Here is a 24,784-nt window from a genome sequence, read left to right on the forward strand (position 1 = left end):
CTGTTTGAGAGCAACAGCCAATGCCTGCGCCTGGGCCTTGGCATGCACCGTTGCATCTTCTTCCTCTTCTACCAATGAAGCCTTAGAGCAGGCTTCTATCATGTCTATTAATGTAGCGGATTTGGGAAGGGCCACAATTAACTTTCGACATGTGTGATTTGCATTGTGGGTTGCCAATTCCATGACAAGTGTGGCCTTCACATCTGCAGTTAGCCCGGGCACCGCATCTAATGCTGCCCTCAAGTGATCCAAAAATTCTACAAATGACTCCTGATCCCTCTGTTTAACGGTTGTATATGGTGGCCGTGGTTTTCCCATTTGTGAGACTTGTTTTATTGTGGCTGTGGCCAGAGCTTGTGACTGTTTCAAAATGGCAGGGTCGAGTTGTGCCTGTATCTGGAGGTCAGCAAATGGACCCTTTCCTAACAGCATATCCTTTGTGGCCACAAACAAGGGGTCGTTTGGATTGCGGTCAAGATTTCGTAATATTGCAAAATCGACTCTAGACTCAGAATCTGCCTGCCACAACAACCGTTGTGTAGGGGTTAAGAGCATTTCAGTCAGCTTAGTACAGTCAAAGGGTGTCAACAACTGGCCCGAAAACATAGAATCAACTATGGCTTGTACATATGGATTTTGCAAACTCCACTGTTGAATTGACTTTTGTGCCTCGCGAACAAGTTTCCAATCTAACGGAGCCCACTGCCGATGTTGAGGGCCAGAGGGATCTGGCGTGATCACCGGAAAAGCATAGGAACAAATTGGCCCTCAATTATGGCTTCTTTTATTATCCCTTGCCATTTCTGAGCAGGATCACGGTCCGGGAGGGCCACTCCTGCTTTCCGTTCCCCACCCCCAACCCTCTGGCTGGTCTTTCCCGGGCGGATCGGTTAAGTGGCACATTTCTGAGAACTCAGTTGTTTCTAAATCTAAGGGTCTGCTTGTCGCTCCCCCCGCACCTCCCGCTCCCCCTGCTAATTGTTGCACAATCCGCATTATATGCTTTAGTTGCTCCTTCTGCCGTAATAACTCCTCATCTAGCTCATGGTTACTAGGAGAAGCAGAAGAAGATGATTCAGGCTCCTCTCGTATCGTGGCTTAAACTCCTCAGGCTCTGTTTCCATTGGTGCATTCTCCACGGGGGAGTTGTCTGGCGGCGGCGTGGACGGTAAAGGCGGTGCAGGCGTGAATGGTAAAGGTGGTACAGGCGTGGACGGTAAAAGTGGTGCAGTAGGAATTACTCCATAATCCTCCCCCCCAAAAAATCGTCGGGCATCCACAGGATACGCTCGCAACTCGTTAGGAGCCTCGGCTTCCGGGGTCAAAGCCTGCTGCACCGAAAGCACTACTCGTTTTTGTTTTAATATCCTCCAAACCGGTCTTAATCTGTCTCCAGACGGGAGCGAGGTTAGCTGCTTCCTTCGAGCCAGCGCTGACCAGGTCCCACAAGTCCTGACCCATATCGGCCCATATTCTGGATTCAAAGATGTTGTTTGGGGTTTTGAAAAATCCCCATCTTTGTCCCCAACGCAACAATTTAGTCACAGTTTGTGTATCAATCTTCACATCTCTCTTAGAGAGTATAAGTAGTAGTATTTCCCGAACTTTTTCTTCCTCTTTACTTAGAGAGATTCCCATTCTTCCCGGTCACCCTTCTGCAATTTCACAGGTGATTCGTGTGCATACTTCCCGTCTCTCGGACACCTGGAGAAGTTCGTCTTCTCCCCCTTGACTGACACCTTGCCTTCCTCCGATGTGCGATCAAGCCTCCTTAATCATGATCATGTTGGGGTCACCAATTGTGGTCATGCAAGGACAGACTCTGCATACCATCCAATATGGTTTCAAGTAAAAGCCGTTTATTGAACATTTGGCTGCAACTTACATACTGTTTTATTTCCCTACATGTGATCATTCATTTTCAGATTGGCTATCCTGCTTTGTCCACCCGCCCAGCATGCAGTTACCTTACTTATGCGATTGGTTACAAGTTCTATGTGACAGCGTCTGTTAGTACCTACTATTCACCCCTTATTTCCTTTATGTCCATATTAGGTATGTCCTCTCTCTGCTAGATAGTCTCCTACATAAGGGTATTTGTCTGTGATGACAGAAATTATCTGTGAAGTCTCCTGTCTTTTTGGACAGAAGATCCAAGTCTGTAGGTGACTTGATGCAAGAGTCAAAGTAGCTGGTTGTGAAGCAAACAGTCAACATCTAAATAGGCCACATAACCTATGGACTTCAGCTTGTTAATGTCTTTTCCACCCAGATTTGGGCAGAAGGATTTGTATTTTTTCTGTGTCTGTTGATGCATGACCAAGCAGAGACAGCTAGGGCATGCCCAGATCTGTTCTTTAGCCTCGGTCTATGAAACCATCTTCACAGAGAATATTGTGGAAATGGCTGAAATTTGTGACCCAGCAGATACTGGGACCTTGTGAGGAGAAATGTTTGGTTGTTTGGTGTTTTTACATGCTTCATGTCTTCAGAGCACAGCTCAAATTACATACAACTACTACTTCATAGGACATGTAAGGAAATAGAAATAGATTTGCAAGGAGAAGAAAAGAAGGTACTTTCATATACTAGAAATGCCACAGTTCAGACTATTTCTCATTCTAGATAGTACCTGGGATTTGGGAACCAAGGCTGTCACGGGTTAGGTAAGACACACTCCTATTACCACCTCTGTCATTTGAGCAGTCAGAAACCAGAGCTCTCTGGCTTTGTTAAGCCAGGTCAGGACATTGTCTTTAGGTCCAACAAGCAGGCAAATTATCACAATGGAAAGGAAGACTTATCCTGTTACCGGGCTTTCGGATGGAGAGAGGAGAGACCCAAGACTTGTAACAAGAAGTCAAACTGGAGACCACAGTTGTGAACCTAAGAAGGAGCCACTGAGCACACACAGAGTCGGTGCTGTGCCATAAGAAGGTAAGCAGGGGTAGCAGGAGGAGTGCTAACACATTGCCTGTTCAGCTTTCTGCAAAAGCTCCCAAGATTTGCAGCACAGCTCTCTGATATATTTTAATATATTTTATTTATTTTTAATTTATAATATTATAATAATATTTTTATTATTAATTATAATTTATAATTTATTTAATATAATATAAATTTTAAGTTGCTCTCAACTTCAAATTGGAGCACAGGAACCCTACTGCACGTCTGAACTTGCAGAAAACTCTGAGCAAAAAACCAAGAAATACTTGTACTGGGCTCCTTGTCTGTAGGTACATATGCATATATTAATGTGTGACTCAGAGGAGAAAACCCCCTGCAGAAAAATACTGCTTCACACAATGTGGCCAGAAGTTCAGCATAGATAGTACTTAGCATTGTGCTTTTGCTGGTCAGGGACAAGTGGGACATTATTGTCCTGGATGCAGCAAGAAAGGTGATGTCAGTAAGCCTTTGCTGATCTCTAGGCTTTAGGTTCTGTGATCTTATCTCAGTGGAAACACTTCGTGCTAAATCATTTTACAGTTCTTTTTTAAAAGTATATGAAAGTAGGTGAAAGACATAAAGAAGAAAAGTTGCTTTTGGGATGATAGGTTATATTTTTACAGCTTTTATGTAAAATGTCCTTCATTTCTTCCTTTCCCGCCCCTTGGGTGTTTCCTTAGGGAACCTCCTGGATGACTGCCCTTTACACTGCAATGAAAGACCTATGCATGATTGCGTTTTGCTGCAAGGAGAACTAACATTTAGTAAATTTTTTGGAACTACAGCAGTAAGTGCAGTGTAGTCCAGAAGATTCTTCTTTTACAATTGTCTCCTGCTTTGAGTTGCAGGTTTCTACTGGGTGGTTCTGCTTAGAACAGGAGGTTTGTTGATGTCCCCCACAGGTCCCTTCCAAACCAACATTTATGTGCTTCTACATTTTCCAAATTTCTTTTGCATCTTTCCGGGATTACATTGACCTGTGGGTCTCTGTCATGGCTGCCCTTTAGCACAAAGGTTCCTGCACTGCTCAGTGCAGTAGGATTAGTTTCACTTGAGCCATCTCTGGACAAGTCTGACACCCTACTGAACAGTGCTCTCAGGGAGTACAAAAGGCTGTTCCTCTCCTACCACCTCCTGAGCTATTGTGTGGTCTGCCTCACAGCAGGTATACTGCTGTTGAGCAAAGTGTTTGGAGGAATCAAAATCTGCTTTGAGAAGCCCATTTTCATAATAAATAAGCTAGTCTCTTCCAACACTGTAACTAGGACTATGTCTAACATACCGAATGAAGTTGGCAGATGTCTGCTCAGATTGTTATGGATATGTGGTTGGTTTCTGTGTTCTTCCACCAGTGTGATCTGGTCAGGACGAAGGTCATGTCAGGTCACTGCAGACTGTGAGGGACAGTAGCCACAGTGTGGCTGTCTGCTATACCTGTTCACTAAATGCAGAAAGCACAACCGGAAATTTCTTGCACTTTGCCACTCCACCATAAGCTCCTTGTGGCTCTCTCTATTTTTCGATCCCTCCAAATCTTGTCATTTTTCTCCATGCAAGGGCTCCATTGGATCCACCATTTCTCCCTAGCCCCTTTCCAAACAGTTTCTGTGTTACAGCTCTCTAGTTTCTCCCACTGTTAGGCTTTGTGTAGAAAGCTTCCATTACATAGTCCAGGGCCCTGATCCTGTCTGTGCCACAAGATGTCACTGATGTCAGGATGTCATTGTCATTGATTGACCTGTCCAAGGTGCGAATTTTTAGCTCATGAAATACTTTACAGCATCTAGTTCTAGATACAAGGAGTGAAGACTGGGACAATAGCATTGCCAATCAGAAGGTTTTATTACAAAGAGCAGTAAAATATGCGATGTTAATCTGAAGAAAAACTCTTGCTAAATAGAGGCAAAAACTGCATAAAAGTTGTGCTACTGTGACTAGAATTCTGACATCTGTATACAGTTCAGTTCAGTCACTGAAAAAGGTGAGGATCAAAGTAATTTCTTCAGAATCTTCCTTGGAAAGACCAAACCAAACAAAATCTACAGAAGCAGCAGCAGCAGATTATTCTCTTAATCTTGGATTTCTTAAGAGGAATCTGTTGCCAAGAATACATATTTCAGGAGTTTACCTTTACACAAAGCTCTCACTGGAATATATGTCCTGAGTTTCCAAAAAGATTGATGGTCAGGGTTAACAATTGCACAGTGTCTCCCTTGTTAGGAAAAGCACTATATCTGGAGTTTCTGATCCACACTGACCCCAAGGTCTTTTGAAGTGTGGGCCAGTATGGGTCATTCTGATTTACTGCAGTTTGGGTTTTGCTTATTCCTCATTCTTCTACATGCTTTTCATTGCCCTCCCAGAAAAAAACCAATTCTCTTATCCTCTTCTTTCTCTGCAAATGCTTGCCTGATGCTTCTCAAGTGTTACCTCTTTTTGCACATGTCTGATTTCAGTTGGAAGGCAAGGAGCAGGGTGTTTTGTATTCTGCAAGGGCATATTCATCTGGAAAGAAGAAAGGAAGATGACATTTATGTGAGGGTCAGAAATCATTCCGACCCCAGTCCATGTGCACCTGTGATTAACACATTATGAATCAGATAACATTTGACAGATTTTGTGGTAGTCTTCCAGTTGTCAAGGCACCCAGTTGCAGGGGTGCACAGTCAGAGCCCAATCCACTTCTCTGGCCATGTTTGTCAGCACACATCATTCCTGTGACCATGCAAGATGTGGATCAGGTGACAGAATGTGCACTCCAGGGTCAATTCTCTGGATATTGCTGCTAATCTGCTAGGATGCAGTTCCCTAATGTTGTGCCAAGCTTGAGCCTGAGAGACAGTTTTGTTGACATAAGTTCCACAACTGCATAATGTCTGATGCAGTTGTAGCTCCTCGAGGCCAGATCGAGAAAGGTAGTCAGGCACTTAGTTTTCTAGTTAGTTGCTTAAACTCCTCTTGAGTTCACTGAGACTGTCATTCCTACTTCAGTATTTAAATTCCACTAAGGAAGAGTTCTTTGACTGCAGCCTACCACGGCAATATAAAGCAAAAATATGAGATTCCCAGATCAGGGAGGTCAGGAACACAGCTACCTTTGAGTTTTTGTTTTTAACCATTGTGTTCAAACTGTGGAAAGAAAGTGGAACCACACTTCTTTCTGTATGTAGCTTGTAAGAAAGCAGCTCCTGACATATCACTTTCTAATCTGCTTTATGTTGAAATGAAGCAAGAAATGAAAAGACAGGAGGGCAGAAACTGTCTAAGCTCTGCAAACCCTTTGCAGTCTAGTAATCAAAAGCAGCAGAATTGCTAGCTTGCTCTCCACTTGTCTCTCCTGAGAAACAAAGGCAGCAAATGCAGAAAAGTGAAGAGAAGCTTGCACAGAGAAAGCAAGGGAAAATCCACTGTTTGCAATTTGTAAATGCTGAGATTAATATTTTGATTTCACAGGTTTTGCTCAAGCCTACTTATCACCTACCTGTTTCGTAGTAATCATACATATGTACTGGCACTGGTTTGATATCTGAGACAGGCAGGCTTTGCTCCACGCTGAAGGAGAAGTTCATTTCCTTCTGGGAGACCTAGAAATTGAAAGACAAGAAAATGCATCAGATTTTTATATTTTTACTATCTACCTCTGATGCTATGGTCAAACAGATGTATTTCTGGGTCAGACTGGGTCACAAAGTGCCGTTCTACAGTTTTCTCCAGACTGTAAACTTGACATCAAATCAGGTAACTTTTTAAAACCTACTGCTAAATATTTTCTGTTGCCAAAATTGTTTGCTCTTTTCTTTCTTCCTCTTCATATTTCTATTGCCAGTTACCCCAACCATTCCCTGGTTACCATGGCTTTCAGCACATCAGCATTCATCCTGTCATTGAAAGTTGCTGTTAGTTTCTTTCCTTGCCTTTTCCCAGCTAAAATCACCTTCAGCACTCCAATGGATCTTCTCTCCACTTTCCTCTCTTTAATAATTTTGAACTCAAGATCTCCATCGTCCCCTGTGGTTCCATTCCTCATTCCACACTTTTGCAGCCAAATGTCCCAAACTTTCCTTCTCACTCATCTTCCCCAGGTTCTCAAGGTTTCTGTTGCATGCCTGGGACTGTGCCCCTGCTCTCTTCTCCCTTTGTCCTCATTTTTATGTTGCTGACCTCTTTACAAGAATGGAGCCATGGACAGAAGCTCTGGAGAACTTTCTGCATCACTGGTGCCCTGCTGAGTAAACTTTTCAAATCTCAATATCTCAGCTTCTCTGTGAATTCAGAATAGTCCTTATTAGATCCGTGGACACCAACAAATAAAAATTACTGTTTAAGAGGTAGATATCATTACTGTTTTTTTGCCTCCTCTCTCCTTCCCTTCTCGGTATTTTAAGATCCCTCAAGTTTTAGTTTTCATCTTTCTCCTCTCTCATTCCCTTTATTAATGTCACTGATGTGTGAGGATTATTCTTTTCATACAGAAATCTCTGTAAAAGGGACGGAATAATATTGACTCCCTGTAAAACACTCTCAGATCAACTGATGAGGAGCACCACTTAGAGGCTGAGGAATATTATGTAGACTGTGAACTTTCACACTATGGAATGCAACTTAGCTATGTTTGTGAAACGCTATTTAATTATACAGCATTCTTCACAAAAGGTAATAAATGCATATCTCTTCACTGTAGACTACAACTACTGTGTATATATATATTTGATGTTGGACTGAGTGAAGCCCTTTTACGTCTTTAAGACATGTGTATTGCTAATCTGCTATTAATGAGTTTTTTCTTTTATCTAGGAGCCTGTTTTAAACTTTGAATTTAATAAAACTAAAAAGAAACCTCCCAAACTTACTTTCTGAAGGTAGAAGAGGATGTGGTTTTTCTTGATCTCTACACGATCCACAACAGAATTCTGGTACTGAAGCTTTAAGTAAGGCAAATGATAGCAATGTTAACGTAGACTTGCCAAGGAGACTTACAAATAACTATGTGATAGCAAAACATGTTCAAAGTGGCCATTATGCTCCTCTTGTGCCACCCCGCCACCTCGTGACCAAAATAGGAAATGAAAATTGAGTATTTTCATAACGTGACAAGTGCAAACCAGTCACAATGATTAACAGTTTTACCAGTCAGCTTTGGTACGTGTGACTTTTTTCATTAACTTGATAATGTTATCATTTAAATAAGAATTTAAAATTACACAACAATTTCTGTAGCTCAAGCTTATTCACTTGCTAGTCCATTCTATATTATAAAACCCAGAAGTTTAAAAAAATTTTAGAAAATAATATGAGCAAATTATTTTACTATAAAAATACACAAATTCAAAATAATCCAAAGGTTAAAAATCAGCTATTTTTTCCCAAGTACATATAAAGAGGAGTATGATGCCAAACAGTGTAACATCTCAATAGAAAAATCTTCCAAAGAAAAGTTATGAATTTAATATAGTTCTAGCTAAAAAAGAAATTCAGGCCAAATATTGAATGATTGTAAATGCATCAATATATGAACAGACTTTACAATGAATTGCATTCTTCTTTTAATCTACTTGAAGATTATGGCTCATAGCTTGAAGCTAATGCATCTGTTGCAGAACCTAAATTTACTAGGAACAGAAATGAGGTGCTTATCAGTGCTCTCCCCAGCACTGTCATCATCATGGCCAAATTTCTGGATAGTAAAAGAAGAGCAACACCCACTTTTTTCTGTGTTTGTTAAATTGTTCTGTTGAGGAAGGAATAACCACATCTAAGGGATAACATTGCAAAATGCCATTTGAGCAATTTAACTATGGCACAAATATTTCTTACACAGATTCTGTTAGGTTGTGTGAACACACAAACACTAAGGAGCACAGGGAAACCCCAGCAACCTGAGCAGAACCACCGGAGGGCCCTGAGCCAGGTGCCTCCAGGGCTGCCGCAGGGCAGTGACCAGCCCCATTGTGGGGGAGTGAGACTTAACGGCAATGCTGCCTACAGGGGCACAGGGCTGAGTATGGGATGCTGGGACTCAAAAAAGAATTATTACGGGATGTTTAGGGAAAGAACCAGAAGTAACAAAGAGAGGGATAAAGTCCAATTGGGAGGAAAAACGGTGGGAAAAATGGAATAAAAGGGGCCAGTTGCATGTAAACAGGTTGTGGTCAGCACACTTGTCTGACCATGCCCTGCACCTGATCAACACAGTCTCCCCTGCCTTCTGATTGAACTCTCTTCCCGACTATTTTCCTGGGTGAGGCGCTCTCCATTCTGTGTGCACATGTGTATACGGAGTGCCAGCCACAGATCACAGGAACTGTGAGGGGTGCTAGCATCTTAAGACACCAGACTTCAGGATTGTTGTTGTGTGGGGGGGTGTATGTCAGCGTGTGGTTGCCAGTGAATATGAAGCTGGACTAGCTGGTGAGTGAGTTAAGTGGCTTCGCAGCCAGCTACTGAAGCAGGCATAAGTCTGGGCCAAATATTGAAGATACCAGAGGATCTGAGTTGGCTACCAGAGGGATCAGGAGGTCCAATACTGTTACTGGAGAGACCATAGTGTCTTGGGGGCAGATACTGGTTAGGCTATCGTGCTGGACCAGCTGGAAGAGACTCATTTCTGTGTGTTTGTGTGTGTGTATGTGTCTGCATGAGGTAACTGGGAGACCAGGGATCCAAGCTCAGCTGCTACAGAGACTGCATGTCTAAGGCTGATTACTGGAGGTACCCACTATTCACACATGTGTGGGTGCTGGGGGGCTCAGTTCCAGCCACTGAGTGGGGTTGTGGCATCGAGGGTGCATATGTCCAGGTGCCAAGAACTGGGTAGAACAACAATCAAAGGGCAGCTACTGGGCAGACTGAGTGTCTGAAGTCAGCTACCAGAGGGATCCATGTATTTGCATGTATATACATATATATATGTATAAATATATGCATGTGTATGCATATTTATTTATTTATTTATTTATCTTTTCCACAAATGAGCTTGCAGTCTGATCAGCCAGAAAGGGGAACAGGATAAGGCCATTTGTGCTATCTACGTTTGTGTAAGTGCTGTCTTTCCTGTCTCTGTTGATCTGTGTGGCCAGCCACGTATATAAGTGTACATGTATATATATGCATAGTTTACATGTCTGCCTTTTGGGAATACATTAGTCAGCCTTGCTGTTTGCTGGACCTGGGGATATGAAGCTGCAACAGACTCACCTCTGTTGGGCTACTGGATTTGGCAACTCCTAACAGATTTGTCTTCAACAGATAAACAGCTGCAAGTCTGAGACACAGAGTATGTGACAGAAGGCTACCCCCAGGGACTTTTCAGAATTCCCATGGGGCTCCAATTTGTTAATCAGAGACTATTTTTATCGACTTCCTGGGTTTTCAGGGTTTACCATTCACTTTGCTCCCATTCTTTACCTTTTCCAGGGACGAGCTTACAGGAACAAAACCTGAGAGCATCTTCACATCAATAATAGCCATGTTGGAGACTTTGCGGTTTCCTATGTAACTAAAATGAGAAAAGTTCTGTTAGTCTGGTCTCCAAATGGAGAGGAGACCAGTGAATGACATCAATGATCCCGTTTGTCTTCCTGCAGCTGCACAGTAGCAGTTAACTGCCTGTACTTAAATCCTTCCTTGGATGCTTCACTAAACTGTGAATGCAAGGGGGTAGGTCAATAAGAGAAAGTTACCTGGTGGAGAGGACAAGGTCAAACTTGGGTGGGAAGTTGCTTGTGCAGGATACATTGGCCAGCTGCACAGAGAGAGAAAATCCTGCAATTTTCTTTGGCAAATGGACGTTGTATCTCAGGGTGGTCTGAAAGAGATGGGAAGTGTGAGATGGTCACAGACTTACAGGCTTTTGTGGCTTTGGCATGAGGTATGGAGAGGAATGAGGTATGGAGGAACCCCTGCTTTGTTCTCAGAGGGGCGGTGCTGAGTATCCAGCTTGCTTACCTGCAGATACACACAGCCAGTGCCATTCACTTCCACACTGTAATTCCCTGGAATTGTGGGTAAGGAAGCCTGCTGCAGCAAGAAGCGGTTCTCGTCATTCACCTGGAAAGTCTTACTGGGGGACTCCATGAAGTTGACTTTGACTGTGTTATGACTGTTTTTGGAGAAGGTGAGGTATCCATACTGGGCTAAAGCTTGGAGAGCAACCACAGTGTCCTTAAAAGAGCAACATGATCCCTAATTAGAGAGATGCCCAGCTGTAAGATGGTACATGAGATTAACACACTTTCTATTTCCCTGACACTTTTTTGGTGCTCATAAATGGAGTAGGACTTTGCAAAGAGCTAAGGAGACAAGATATCTGTTCCAAGGCAGTAGATTTGAATTATCCCAGAAAACCTGGGTTAATGCTGTGTCCACAGTGACTGCTGTCTACTGCTAATTTAAAACTCAGGTAAATTCCCATTTCTTACAACTAAAACATCTATCAAGCTGCCTATGATGAACATGATGTGCCCTGACAAGGAGACTTATGCGAGCACCATTTATCAAACATTATTCAAATGAATATGCAGTCAGGAAGAAATGTCATATTATCAAGATCCAGCTTGCAGGCTGGACTGCTCCCAGCAGCTTTCTTTCTACCACACCCAACTGTTACCTGGCTGGAGGAGAAACCGCCATATGGGTTCTGTTGTTTAACAAGCCAGTGCACAATGCGAGAAATGTAAGATAAGTCTTCCGATGTGAGTTTGGCTTTGTTGAGCCAAGCCAGGAGCACATAGCTGGTCATTTCAATCTCAGCAGAAGCGGCACGGGAATAGAAGATAGGGAAATGTTCTGCTGGTGGCTTATTTTCTCTCTGCCAATAAACCAAACCACCTGAAAACAGAAAAGTGGGGTGTAAAAAGTGTGGAAAAATTACTTGCTGGTTAATTCTCTACAGTATCATGTGGAAGATTGGCGTACAATTTCCTCTCTGCCTTTACCCAAAAGGTTTTTCAGCCATTAATGTCCTGACCTGAGTAAGTTTTAGTTCCAGAATAGAAAAGAAAACAGGAAGGGATGGAAAGGGAATTAATAAAAGGGGGCTGTATAAGTCAAAGAGGGGTTGAAGCGAAGGCAATGCAGCAGAATGATGCTAAGGCAGTTGCGGACTGGAGTACATGACATAGTCAAGGCAACTGGGTTCTTTCAGTGTGTAGAAGAGGCTAATGGGAAACTAGGTGCAATCTTCCATACCTTGCCCTGAGGCTTCCAGAGGTCTCTCCCCACCTACATTATTTCATAATTCTAAGAAAACCAGGCCACAGCTCAATCTTTTGTGAAGCCAAAAGAGACAGACAGAGAAATTCAAAGAAATAAATTCAGTAGCATAGCAGGCATGAAATGGGAAGGGAGCAGCATGAATGGGAAAACTGAACATCAGAATAGCTTACATCATACCACAGGCCATTCCATCAGCTGTGTTCCCTATCATGGCCATACCGCACTTACTCTCTTTGGTAGCTGTCTTGTCCAGCTTCTCAAGGAAGAATTGGTATCTTTTCTCTTTGTCAGCTAAGCCATAAGCATAGGCAAAGAGGGCCTGGTTATACAGGTTGTGGACCCCATTGCCAAATGCAGTCTCCAAACAGTTCATGCCACTCTGAACAACAGGATGCTAGTAATGCAAAACACAGTAGGGTCGTCAGGTATTTGGATTTGTGTCTCAGCTTCACTTTAAATTCTATCACCACTGCTTAAGCTGCCATCACTGACCCTTCATGCTAAAAATATACATGAACCATGGCATGTTTAAGGTCCTACGGTGTGTATCCTGTAAAAAAAATACTCTTCCAGTGGTGCTGCCTTCTTTCTGCATTTATTTAGAGGCAGTATGGCTGGACTAACAGTGTGCTGGTTCTTCTCCTGACTTGTGAGATGTCCTTATACAGGTGAATCCTTTGTGCCTTGGTTACTTTAGCTCTAAGATGTGGATCATTTTTACACAACTATGTAAAGTATATTGAGACCTCATGATGAAGCAGGCTCTCTCAGATGGATGTTATTACTCATTTGTTAGCTATAGTTAGCTAGCAAGATAACTCTTCAGCCCTTTTAGCATTACAGACTATCTCTGTGAGCTCTGCTTCAGTTTAGACATCACCACTAACCATGTCCTGTCTATGCAGGTTCACTTATAGATGTGGTAACAGTTTTTGGAGCTTCTTATGAAGATATTAGGAACTAAATTCCCGTTGCTTAAGAACTATTTGATTCTGAACAATGTTTTTATTCTGCCAGTCTTGGGTACTTAAATGACACCCCATATCACCGTATCTGAGGGACCTGCAAAACTCAGCAAGCCTAGAACATGTTTGTCAGCTTAGGAACAATTCTCATCTTCCCCATTTTACAAAGAACAAAGTCAGCAAAAAAACAGGGTCTCAAGGATATGTAGGAAGTATATTACAGAGAACAGAACTTGGCTCTCATTCCCCTGTGCCTAGTTTTCCAACCAGCAGCTCATCCTTTCCTTCATTATTAACAATAACATAGGGAAATGGAAACACAACTTGGATCCAAATGCACGGAGCGAGTTTGTAGGACTGAAGATTTAGATAGCTTGGACTTTGGACCAGGCAAATTCAGAGAAAATTCCAAACTGGATTCTGTATGGAGTGGGCAAATTCAGTCTGCATTTTGCACCTACATAGATTACCATTGTTTAATACAACTGGATTCCTCAGGGATTTTTCAAATTAATCCATACAAAGTGGATACATAACTGGTTTGTAATACTCATCAAATACTTATGGCAACTGCAGTGTTCTGGAAATAGATTTCCTCAGCTGACCCTACTGTCCTACAATCAGTATTTACCACATTGTTAAGGCCTATGACTTGTGCACTGTTTGACAAATGGCTGACTGGACTAATAGCACATAACAGCATCACATACTTACCTCAGTAGAGTGTCCAGCCTCCAGCAATGCTGCCACAACATAGGCTGTGAGTGAGTATTCACCTTCTTCTCCATCCTGAAGAAAAAACAAGCAAAGACCAGGTCAGTACAGATGTGCTAGAATGAAACAAAATACGAATTATTTCATAGTCTAGATACCAGTTACATTTGAGATCAGAAGTAATTTCTGTCTCCCTGTGTGCACAGGAACAAGAAAGATCAAGTTCACTCAGGATAAAACCAAAATTATCTCATGCATTTTCTTGGCTTTTGCACATATGCAATAAAGCACATTATAGCCTGAGGCTGCACATATAATTCAGTGGTTGAAAACAAAACCTGAGTCTTCTGGCTCAGAAAGTTCTACTTGTTTCTACCTCATCATCAATAGCAGACAACAGAATCATGCCCTGCTTGTAAACGACAGACAGGAGAGAACAGTACTAGGAAGAGTAATGGTGTGGTGATAAGCTTGTGTCTGTCAGAAATGATCCAAATCAATCCCAAGGGCAGGACTGGAATTTTGGGAATATTCTTGTCTCACCTTCAAAGCATTGTTGAAATGTGACCCAGTGTTTTCAAAGCAGCCATCTGACTTTTGCTTGCTTGCCAGCCAAAGCAAAGTTTGAGACTGGACATTGTCGTCAATATAGATGTAGCTTCTGGCTTGTGCAAATGACTTGTAGACAAAGGCAGTGAGCCTGCAGGTGAACCAGAAACAGAAAACAGCTAAGGTGTCAACAAGACCAAGAAGGTTTACCAGCAACTGGATGTGCACAGAAAATGACATGAAATGAACTCCATAATGCTTGAAGTAAAAGAAAGAAGTGTTTTGTAAGATTTAAATAAATAAGATAGTTAAAATCCTGATATTAAAAACTGACCTGAGGTTTCTCTGTTATCATGATGAAACAAGTCTTTCAGAGCAGAGGTAAAGTATAGACACAGCTTGATGACTGATGATAGTAATTTGTAATCTTAATTAACAGAATTATGAAATAATCTAGGTGGGAAGGAACCTCTGGAAGTCTCCAGTCAAACCACCTGTTTAAACTAGGTCCAATGTCAAAGCTCTGTCAGGTTGCTCAGCGTCTTTTCCGATCATGCTGTGAAAATCTCCGGGGATAGAGATATCCACATCCTCTCTGGGCATTTGTCTCAGTGCTGCAGTCCTCTCCTGGGGAAGATGATTTTTTACTCCTACCCAGTGGGAGTTCTCTCTCTTGCAACTTGTGCACCTGTGACAAGAGTCTGACTCTGTCTTTTCTACAGTCCCCATCTAGGTAGCAGAAACCTTTATCTAGGTTTCCCACTAGCCTCCTCTTCTACAGGCTGAACAAATCCAGATCCTTCAGTCTCCCCTTCAACATTATGTACTCTAGCCCCCAATCATCTTATCATCCTTTTGTGGCACTCTTTCTGGTTTATTAATCTCTCCTTTACAAGGGGATTCAAATTAACTGAGCTATGCCCATTTAGTCCACCAAAAATAAGAATCACTTAATAGTTTGATCATTCTTCAAAGCCTAAAGATCCTGCACTAAGGGAAAAGAAAGTATCATCACTTACCATACACTTCCTTCCTTGTCTCGTGTCCCAAATGAGCTGTAGGATCCATCTCGGTGTTTGTATGATAGCTGTTTTTGGTACCCTGAAAACACAATAAAGAAGACATATTTTGTAATCACAGAAAAAGATTAGTTCTGCTGTTTATTCTGCTGAAGCAGTAAGACTTTTGAATTTGATATTAACTAATGTATGTCTGGTGAATAATATCATCCACTATAAATACTAGTTGTTTTTACTCCTGGAAGCATGACTGCTTCTTTGGGGTGCTGTCATTGCCTGCTCCTATGCAATAAATGGGGTGTTGGAATTCAGAGGTCAGTGTTCAGCATGTAGAGCTTAAGAGTTCAATGTGCACAATCACAATATTAGATGGAAGAATCTGGAAGCCTCTCACCTGTGGATAAATATCCAGTACCCTTGATTCTAACCTCTTCAGTCAGCTGCCCAGTCTTATTCAGATAATCCAAGGCATAGATGTTGGGTGTGAACAAGGCCATGTTCTGTTCTCCACAGCCATAAGGCATATGGAGAAGGTTCTCTATATTCCTCAGAGCTGTACCCAAAATGTCTCCTGAAGAATGAAAGATACAAGAAGTCAGTTCAGTTCAAACATGTTTTTATTACATGACATTATACATGACATTACATTGCTTTATATTACCTTATTATGAACCCAAGGGCAATGACCAATGTAGAGTAATCACAGTAACCAAAGACACAACTTAGAAGAAAGGCTGAAATGCCCCCATTTTTTATTTTTTATTTTGATGCTGGACACCTGGGAGAATCTGAGAATGAGAAAAAACTGAGCACAAATACTGGCTGGCATGTGCTCTCAGAAACAGCTATGAACACTTGGAAAGGTTAGACTTCCCTGCCCTTTACAACCTGCTTCCTGTTTCATGTGTACATGTGAGAATGATGTGTCAGGTATGCTGATGGGCTACAGAGGCTGTATTGCACAGTACCAGCACATCTCACACTGACCCAGGCATGCAAAACAACAGCATTTAGAAAGCAATCTGAATTCAGAACCTCAAAAAAATTTCGCTGAAGAGAACTGGTAGTCTTAATAATGACTTTAAGGTTAGTAGAGTTGATTGGGACCTGAAAGTCATATTCTATGGGAACTTATCGACTGACAAATGTTTTTCATTGTGCAAAAGCGTAAATTTGAAATTATGCAGTCAGCAAAGTTCTGAAGTCTTCTTTCCAAGAAATCAAAATAATTTTTTTCAAATTCTTCCTTATCTCACTTTTCAGCTGGATTAACTGTTTTACTATACAGAACAGGATATGCTAATGAAGTATAATCAGAAACGCAATATAAGTTGAAATAATTGAACTGTTTGGTCCTCTTTTTATATGAGAGAATTCTGAGCAACTTTTGTCTTCCACTGCCATTTTGCAAAGTGCAAAACATTTCCTCTAAAATCAAGATTAAGTATTCCCTCAAATTTACATTAGTTTTGCTCATGTATATGTGATGGAACTTGGTGCAGCACAAGAGAAATGCCACTTACTTTTGTTTTTAGTCTAAGTACTAAACTTACCAATGACAGAAAAGTAAGCTCTGGCTGATCCCTGTACTAGGTTTCTCGGCAGGCTGAGAGACACTGGCTCAGAAACGGTTATGCCTGATGAGAAAATGTAACAAGTATTGTTAAAACAATCTTTTTTCCAAAAGTCTTCACTTTGTAAGCATTACTACAGCGACTGATACAATCTGCAGTCCGGGTAAAGAAAAAGGTGCAGAGACTTGCCCAATGAGTCAAAGGTATCTCTGAAAATCCTTAATTGTAGTCCAGCACCTTGACCCTGAGACCCTCTTTCCTCCCCTGGAAGGGTCTGGTTTTGTAGGACAAAACCTACAAGATTGTGAATCAGTTCCACTGACTCCCTGGAATGAATGAACGAATGAACTTGCCTTACCTTTTGTACAGATGAGGGAGCTCTGAGTCAATTCCTTTTTAATACCTTCAGGCTGTTTCATTGCAGAGAAGTCGTCAGGAAGAGGAAGAAAATTGTAGAACATCACCGTGAAACCATGACAATTTAACAGCATAAAATGGGATGTGAATGTGGCTATCCAGACAGCGCACCCCTTGTACCCAGTCCTACCCTATCTGCACTAGAATATCTCTTGGTCCGTGGCTCCCTCTCTCTTTTACCCAACCCCATGTCCAGAGCACCTTCCTTCTTAGAAAGTGGTCATAAAATAGACATTTCCAGTCTCTGAGAGGGATTCTGTCCAACTAATCCTATGTGGATGCTGCTTTATGATGCTCAAGAGAAATACATTTCCTTTTGTATGTTCCCTCCACCCCCTCCCTAGTATTAGAGTCACAGACTAAAGGCACATAAGTGTGGTAAAGTGTGGAATCTCCTCCCTTCTGGCTACATCTCTACTGACATCTGTGGGGTGTCAGGACATGTATTCCCATGGTGCCAGGAAGAAGACAGCAGCAGGAGGACAGTGGATGTCATTGATTGTTGTGACTTACACTCTCATTTTCACGTGGAGAAGTCTACTGTACACAGCTCCATCTGTGTCAGCTGCCTTGCCTCCTCACACTAGCTAACTGCTTCTAACCCACAGCTATAGAAACTTCAGTTTCCACAAAGCAGAAGGCAAAGGCAGATTTCCTACTGTACCTCAACAAGCAGGGTTTGAATCAGGGTGTCACTATGAATTATCTCCTCTTCTGGGGATGTGCTGTTTCCAGTACCTCTGGTATTCAGTTTGGCCTCAGCAGTAATTGTGAATTTCACCTCACCTGGAAAGCCACCCACCAGTCCAAGAAAAGAAAGTTATTTCAATGTCTACAGTTACCCCTGGTTTTCACTTTCTCTTCTAGGCTGATGGACTGCTGAGAAATGTATTCTCGCTGAAGAAGTGGCTGCCTGGGGCCCTAGCATGAGGAACAAAATAAGGATGATCCTGGATAACAAAAATGACAGTACTCACTACCAGTTTCCACCTCTACTTAGATTTGTACTGAGTTTTCTCTGGCTTAGGGCAGTGTTGCAACAGTTATAGTTCTGCTGCCTCCTTCCTTCAGATGGACTGGTGAGGAGCAACTCTCAGTGAGCAGCTTTTCAGTGTTGCTCACTTCACCCCTGCAATCACGGCAAACTGGAAATCCAAAGGAGTTTTTTACTTGGATCAAAATGCGTTACTATCAGAGTTACCAGGGAGAGACAGTAGCTTTCTTTTTTTCATCTCTGCAGTATTATTTCACTGCATATCCAGTGCTCATCTCACTATAACTTTGCATTATTCTCTGTGAGTTTGAAGGAAACCAGTCATACTAACTACAGGGTTTAGAAGCAATGTTTTAAAGAAAAGGCCCATCTGTGGTTCATTTTGAGAAGGATCTTTGCTAATTAAATGGGTTTTGTACCTCAACTTCTGAGCACTTACACACGCAAGATGCTGTAACTACTTTTTTAAAAAGACAAAGTTGACTTGAAGGCAGTGTGAATTAACACAGATGTAAAATTGGGGAGGAGCAATGTCCTCTTTGCACATTCAGAATCCAGTCCAAAATTATTAGCAAATTTTATTCTTACTGAATACAGTTTGTTAACACTGTCAGTTGAAAGATCAGGAAATCCTGCCAGTATTTCATACATAATGTAGCAAGTGAAGAGTTCTTCTTAAAATGGACAGGAAACAGACTACCAAAAATCAGAAGAGATAAAACACCAGAACAACTCACTGCTCATTCAGTGTGTCTAAGGGAGCTTTAGCAGAGGTCCAACATTAAATCTGTAGAGCAAATAATGGAGCTGTCCAGAAACGCCTGCCTGTGGATTACTGATGTTGCATTAAAGGCTGGGAGTGACAGAGGTAAAAAGATCAAACAGAGACATACCAAGGTGATGAAAAGACAAACTTACCAAGTTTGTGGGGGCTAACAGCCCAAATGTAGGTTTTTCTTTCATTGGCACACAGCCTTGCTATGTTGCCTTCCGGTGAAAGGATTTCTGCCTTGTAGTCACTTGACTTTGTCAGTATGGAACTGATCTGAGACAAAGAAAGAAGGAGCAAAATTACAAATGAAGTAGGGGGCCGATAAAGTTAGGCTGCAGAGCAAGGGAGACCTGCTGAAGAAGCTATTTGTTATCTTAATCTGTGGGATGGTACCAGGACAGAAGAATGGGTCACTTCTCTGAGGAAGTGGCAAACCTGTCTCTTTTCTGTCCTCCATTAGTGTCTGGTTTTGACAGAATTATACCAAGGTGTCTGTGCTCATTAGTCAAGTCTTCTTATGAGTTACTGCTACATTCAGCATACTCAGTATGTATTGTGTTTTGCACAGCACAGTACCCATACCCTCTGCTCAAGTTCCTCCTTCAGCAGCAAAAAGAAGAACTAAATTACGAAACAATGATAAGCAAGTTCCTATCTTCCGTGCACCAGCCATAGGGATCATCAGCCACATTTTCCTAATGCTATGACACAGGAATGGGTCCAGGGAGAGAGGGTGAGAGTGCAATAAATTAGGCTAAAGCATAAGTTAAACACTTATTCCTGAATTTCTGGTGCATTATGCAGGAGAATGCTGGGATCTCTGGGAAACAGACAAACCATATAGGAAGTAAAAGGGGACTTGATATACCTGGATGCATTTGTTGAGGTAGTTGAAGACATTGGCTATTAAATTAAAGCTTTCCCCTCGAATGACAGAGTACGGCAAAGTGATAACCACAAAGAATGGTTGGAATGCTGTCAGTGAAACAGGTGAGGAGATGCCAAACCCGGCATCATCCTGCACACAGAAAGCGCTGGCTTTCCATTCTGTGATGGTGTCAGGAATGGTGTAAAAAACATTGACCTCTCCCCTGGAACTGAGGAAAACAAGAAAAACAGAATGAGAAATGATCCTTGGCATTTTAAAGGCACATTAAACAGGCTCCCTGCTTGAGTTAGTACTTTGGTTTTCATCTTACTTTCTGCAAGATGCCTCTCCATATTAAAAAAAATACTAAGCTGGAAATAAAGATGAAAGTGCCAGTGAACTACATGTTAAAAAGCACTTGGAAGAATACTCAGCTATTTTAATTTAGAAATACCATTCGTTTAAATACCATAGTGCCCAAACACGCAGTTTAGAAACAATAAATTTGGATTAATGTTCTAGAACAGACCCTAGATGCATAGCTAAGATGGAGATATTCTCATTGCAGATGCTGTGAGAGCCTGGAAAGAAAAACAAAATAACCTGAGTTTTCTGAGGCTGAATTAAAAATTTGAAGAAAAATAACAAGTTTTCTTCCTGCTCTCTCATAAACAAATGCTTTCATTTTACCCAGACTTCATTCTTTCTCCCCATCAGAAGGATGGCAGCAGAGCACAGAATAGATGTCATTCACAGTTCAAGTAGATTTGACACTGCATACAAGATTGGGAGCTCAACAGTCATTGAGTAAGATGGGAAAAGGAGAACCACATCTACAAAGCAGACATATGTTCCATGGCTTCTTCTCCAAATTCAGTTCAGCAACATGTGTCAACTCAAAAATCCACATGGGAGATAAGAAGTGAAGATAAAAATACTTACTCAGTATGAACCAGATCCCAAATCCAGGTCTCAGGGAAGAATTTCCGAACAGTTTTACCACCACGCTCAGAAAGAATCCTTGACTCATCTAGAAGATTGTGTATGATTAAAGTGTATAATATTAGAGAGGTCAGGTCAGAAGAATCTGAATTGCTATCAGACATGCTCAACACCATAAATGAACACTAAGTACTCCATCTGAGCATTTTTCCATTCTTTTTCCCATAAAAAAGGAAAATTCTTGAAGATATAGGGTATGGGAAGGAAAATTTCTTATCTATTCTATTTTCCCATAGGAAAATACTAGAAAATTTAGGTATTTCACAAGACATTTCACTTCATTTCATATTGAAACGCATGTTCCCCATCCTCTACTACTAGCTCTCTTTGACTGGCAAAAAGCAACAGTAGCCAATATTGTCACCAAAGTTTATAATGCTTTACAAACCTCCCTGAAAACTCAATCATTTTTACCCTGTTCAGTAGTTAAAACTGGAGCTGAATATCCGGTCCATTGGAAAACTACTTTTGTACGTATAGTTAAACTACAGGTATGATATCAGGAACCAAGGTCCTCCTTCCAGTTTGCCATGGACTCATGTGATGTCCAACACCTCATTTAGCATGGAGGTATCTCAGATTTCCTAGCTGTATCATGGAAATAACAATATTTTCTTATTTTGCTGGACCTAGAATCACAGAAAAAATCTAGGTTGCAAGGAACCTCTGGAGTTCTCTAGTCCAATCTCCTTGAAGTAGGACTAACTTCAAAGTCAGATCATGTTGCTCAAGGGTCTCATTTTGAAAACTTGCAGTGATGGAGATTCCAAAACCTGCTGGAGAACCTCTTCTAGTGTAGTAAAACTTGCACGGGGAAGAACTTTTTCCTAGTGTTGAACAGCAATTTCCCTTGTGGCAACCTATGTCTGCTGCTTTTGTTCTTTTGCTGAGCAATCTGACTTGGAGAAACATAATCATAACTCCTGCTGATCTATAAAGGCTTTGGAAAATATGTGCAAAGTATGCTAAGTGCTGCGTGAATTCTTGACACTGGGAATTGCCGTTATTTTTGTGCATTGGCATTTCCTTTTAAATATTTTATTGAACTGTGATTTCATGAAAAGATCTGACCTGAAAAATCAGTATCAGTTTATGAAAGAATCCAGTATTCCATGTCTTTTCTATATGCACCCTGTGCCTAAGTGAGAGATAACTGATTGTACTGCAAGGACTGTCAGAAAGAGATTACTAGAGGCAAACTGGGACACATAGACTTATTCCCAAAAAAAACCCTCAACATGCTGGCTGTTATTTTATACAGGCAAGAGTTTTGAAGACCAAGTAGATTGGGATCGGAGATATAGTATGAACCTTCTTTTACCTGTGCCATAGCCACTGACATGGGCGACATCGTGGTCAAAATATCCAGGGTAATCTTGCACATCAGATTTGTCTTCATTGCACAGAACTGGCTTCCGCAGCACGGAGTTGGTTAAAACCTTCAGGCCCATATCCTGGATGTGAAAGAATCAATCATTTAACTCAGGGCATGCACTAGATACCAACTCAGCTCTTCAGTAGGAATGCCTGAGGTCATGAGCCAACGCCATGGTCCTGCTTAGGAAATGTCTGCTGAAGCATGGGCAGGATCCCAGCAAATATATCTAGATGTGATTCTCAGTCTTCCTGAAAAAGAGCTGTGGATAAGAAGGCAGCAACTGGCTGACTTTAGACAGTTCCAGGTATCAGCTGCCTTCTCTTAGCAGTAAGAACCACCACCTGAGAAAGTTGAATGCTAATGTGTATGAATTCTTTTGGAATACCTCCCACTCAAAGAAGCACACAGAGCACATACCCTGAAAACCCTGTAGACATCACCATCACGACTGACATTCACAGGTTCATAGTACAAGCCATCAAAAAAGGTGGGTTTGACTGGGGTACACCTCTGTGGCTTGTCATCTTCCAGGTTGAGCCCATTGTAGTAATAGCCATATAAATCACTTGCACGAAATTGGTAGTACACCTGGTAGGTGAGAATGACTAAGGTAAACACAAGGAAGGTCCCAAGCAGGTGCAAAATCACATCTATTGAAAGCTTATGGTGGCCCCTGAGCAATCCTATAGACTGCAGTGGGTTTGCCTAGTGATGCCTACCTAGTGATGAATAAGCAATTCGGCTGACAATGCATAAGAAGGGCTGGACTCTACCCTCCTCCTTCTGAGCTGCAATGGCTTTGTGGGGTGAACTTGAGCAAAAAGCATGGAGATATTCTCTTGAGTTATGCAAAGAGTAGACTGGAGTCTGACATCTACAGATTTTGTTCTGGGCCCAAGGCCTATTTGAGTCATAAAGTACAATTTTGACAGAATCACTCCCCAGGGAGGAACTATGCTTTCAAGGAGTTGCATTAGACATATTCTTGGGATATGTCTTACACTACTGTGCTTTCCAAAAGCAAATGTTCCACTATCAGTTTCTGTCTTTGGAGTGCACAACTGCCATAGACCTTTCTTTAATCACTGAGCTACCTGTTTCCAAGGCAAAATAAAAATACAGCCAGCAGCAGAGATCACAGGTGGGGACTGGAATGTCATTCTGGTTGTCCCTAGGTCAAAAGAACACAGGACTGGGGATGTGGCTTACACTCTCAGCAGATAACTCTTGTACAGGCTGAAGAAGAAGAACGCTTTGATCAACAGCTCGCAGGGCACAGTAGGAGTTGGCAGCAGCTTCAAGGTGGAGACTGACTTTAGAGCCTGGGAGACCCTGCTTCTCAGAGAACTCAAGATGGAGCTGGAAATTAATAAATCCAAGACAACCACACAGAAATTATGAGAATCAACTTGGCACATAGATCTAAATCTCACCTTTCACCAGCACTCACTCTGCTCTCTGTGGGGCAAGGCTCCTACCACTATATGGCCCTTCTGAATCCCTGTTCTGTAAAAATTCACAACCTCTCTAATGCCCTAGACATCTCACTGTTCCCACTCCATTGAGTAGTAGGTCTGAGCCTGAGAACGCGTGACCATTCCAGGGACAGCTCCTCATGTTCCCAGGCACCTCTGTACCTTTTCTATTCCTAAAGGCCATCCTGAGTGCAGGTCTCTTGATGAAGTCACTCCCTAACTGTTCTCTCAGCAAAGAGCGAGCTGATATAACCCTTAATAAGAAAGCAAAGGTTTTCACCTTGTTTTTGAAGCATACATTGCTGCGTATCCAAGAGCTGTCAGCCACTATCTCCCCAAGAGGATGCACTGTGTAGAGCAAAATTCTGGCGCTGGGGGCAAGATTGTTGGTGACAGTCAGTGTGATGGAGAATGTGCCTGTGGGAGCTGTGGAAGGAACATGGAACAGGGGAGGAGAAAACAACAAAAGAGATTAAACAAACCTTAGCTTCGGTGGAAGGACCACATATTCATCCATAACCTACCAGCACCTTTAAAAAACAGCGAAGTTGGATATTGGAAGATTCATCTCAGTGGCTGAGGAACAGCTCCCATCAGCAAGACAACAGATACAAACTAGAGGATGCTGAGAGCAGGGTTCTTTCCAGAGAAGGGTCTCAGCTGAGTAGAAGTTGGACAGGGAAATCTGTGCATGATTGCTATGAGAAGGGCACAACACTGCCTGTGGGTCTTAAACCTAGAACCTCCTACACCAGAGGAGATGGGTCAATCTCCGGAGCTAAGGGAGAGCTCTCTTAACACTAGGAAGTTCTTATTTACATGGATGACAACTACTAGAGCAGGGACAGGAAATTAAGCTTAAGACCAAAGATGACAAACATTAACAAGTGTGGAG

General features: G+C 42.0%; 1 protein-coding gene across 2 annotated transcripts in view; it reads right to left on the reverse strand.

Moving 5' to 3' along the window:
• Positions 1–5,401: 5,401 nt before the first annotated feature.
• The window catches only part of LOC104344535 (ovostatin), a 31,372-nt gene continuing 11,989 nt past the window's right edge, over positions 5,402–24,784 (reverse strand). The window contains exons 14-36 of one of the 2 annotated variants that reach the window (XM_086465506.1): positions 24,170–24,315; positions 23,624–23,773; positions 22,832–23,002; positions 22,373–22,490; positions 21,810–21,856; positions 20,977–21,059; positions 20,035–20,263; positions 19,313–19,439; positions 18,065–18,186; positions 17,342–17,393; positions 16,963–17,046; positions 15,804–15,980; positions 15,410–15,491; positions 14,385–14,541; positions 13,842–13,916; positions 12,391–12,556; positions 11,555–11,775; positions 10,894–11,109; positions 10,629–10,753; positions 10,354–10,444; positions 7,800–7,871; positions 6,431–6,533; positions 5,402–5,454 (exon numbers count right to left, since the gene is read on the reverse strand). In XM_086465506.1, coding sequence (XP_086321632.1) covers positions 5,402–5,454; positions 6,431–6,533; positions 7,800–7,871; positions 10,354–10,444; positions 10,629–10,753; positions 10,894–11,109; positions 11,555–11,775; positions 12,391–12,556; positions 13,842–13,916; positions 14,385–14,541; positions 15,410–15,491; positions 15,804–15,980; positions 16,963–17,046; positions 17,342–17,393; positions 18,065–18,186; positions 19,313–19,439; positions 20,035–20,263; positions 20,977–21,059; positions 21,810–21,856; positions 22,373–22,490; positions 22,832–23,002; positions 23,624–23,773; positions 24,170–24,315 — 2,867 coding nt within the window. Of the gene's footprint in view, positions 5,455–6,430; positions 6,534–7,799; positions 7,872–10,353; positions 10,445–10,628; positions 10,754–10,893; positions 11,110–11,554; positions 11,776–12,390; positions 12,557–13,841; positions 13,917–14,384; positions 14,542–15,409; positions 15,492–15,803; positions 15,981–16,962; positions 17,047–17,341; positions 17,394–18,064; positions 18,187–19,312; positions 19,440–20,034; positions 20,264–20,976; positions 21,065–21,809; positions 21,857–22,372; positions 22,491–22,831; positions 23,003–23,623; positions 23,774–24,169; positions 24,316–24,784 lie in introns of both variants that reach the window. The other variant, XM_086465512.1, reaches the window with a different exon arrangement.

The sequence above is a fragment of the Leptosomus discolor genome, chromosome 1 (genome assembly GCF_034619465.1).
Source record: "Leptosomus discolor isolate bLepDis1 chromosome 1, bLepDis1.hap2, whole genome shotgun sequence".
Taxonomy (NCBI): domain Eukaryota; kingdom Metazoa; phylum Chordata; class Aves; order Leptosomiformes; family Leptosomidae; genus Leptosomus; species Leptosomus discolor.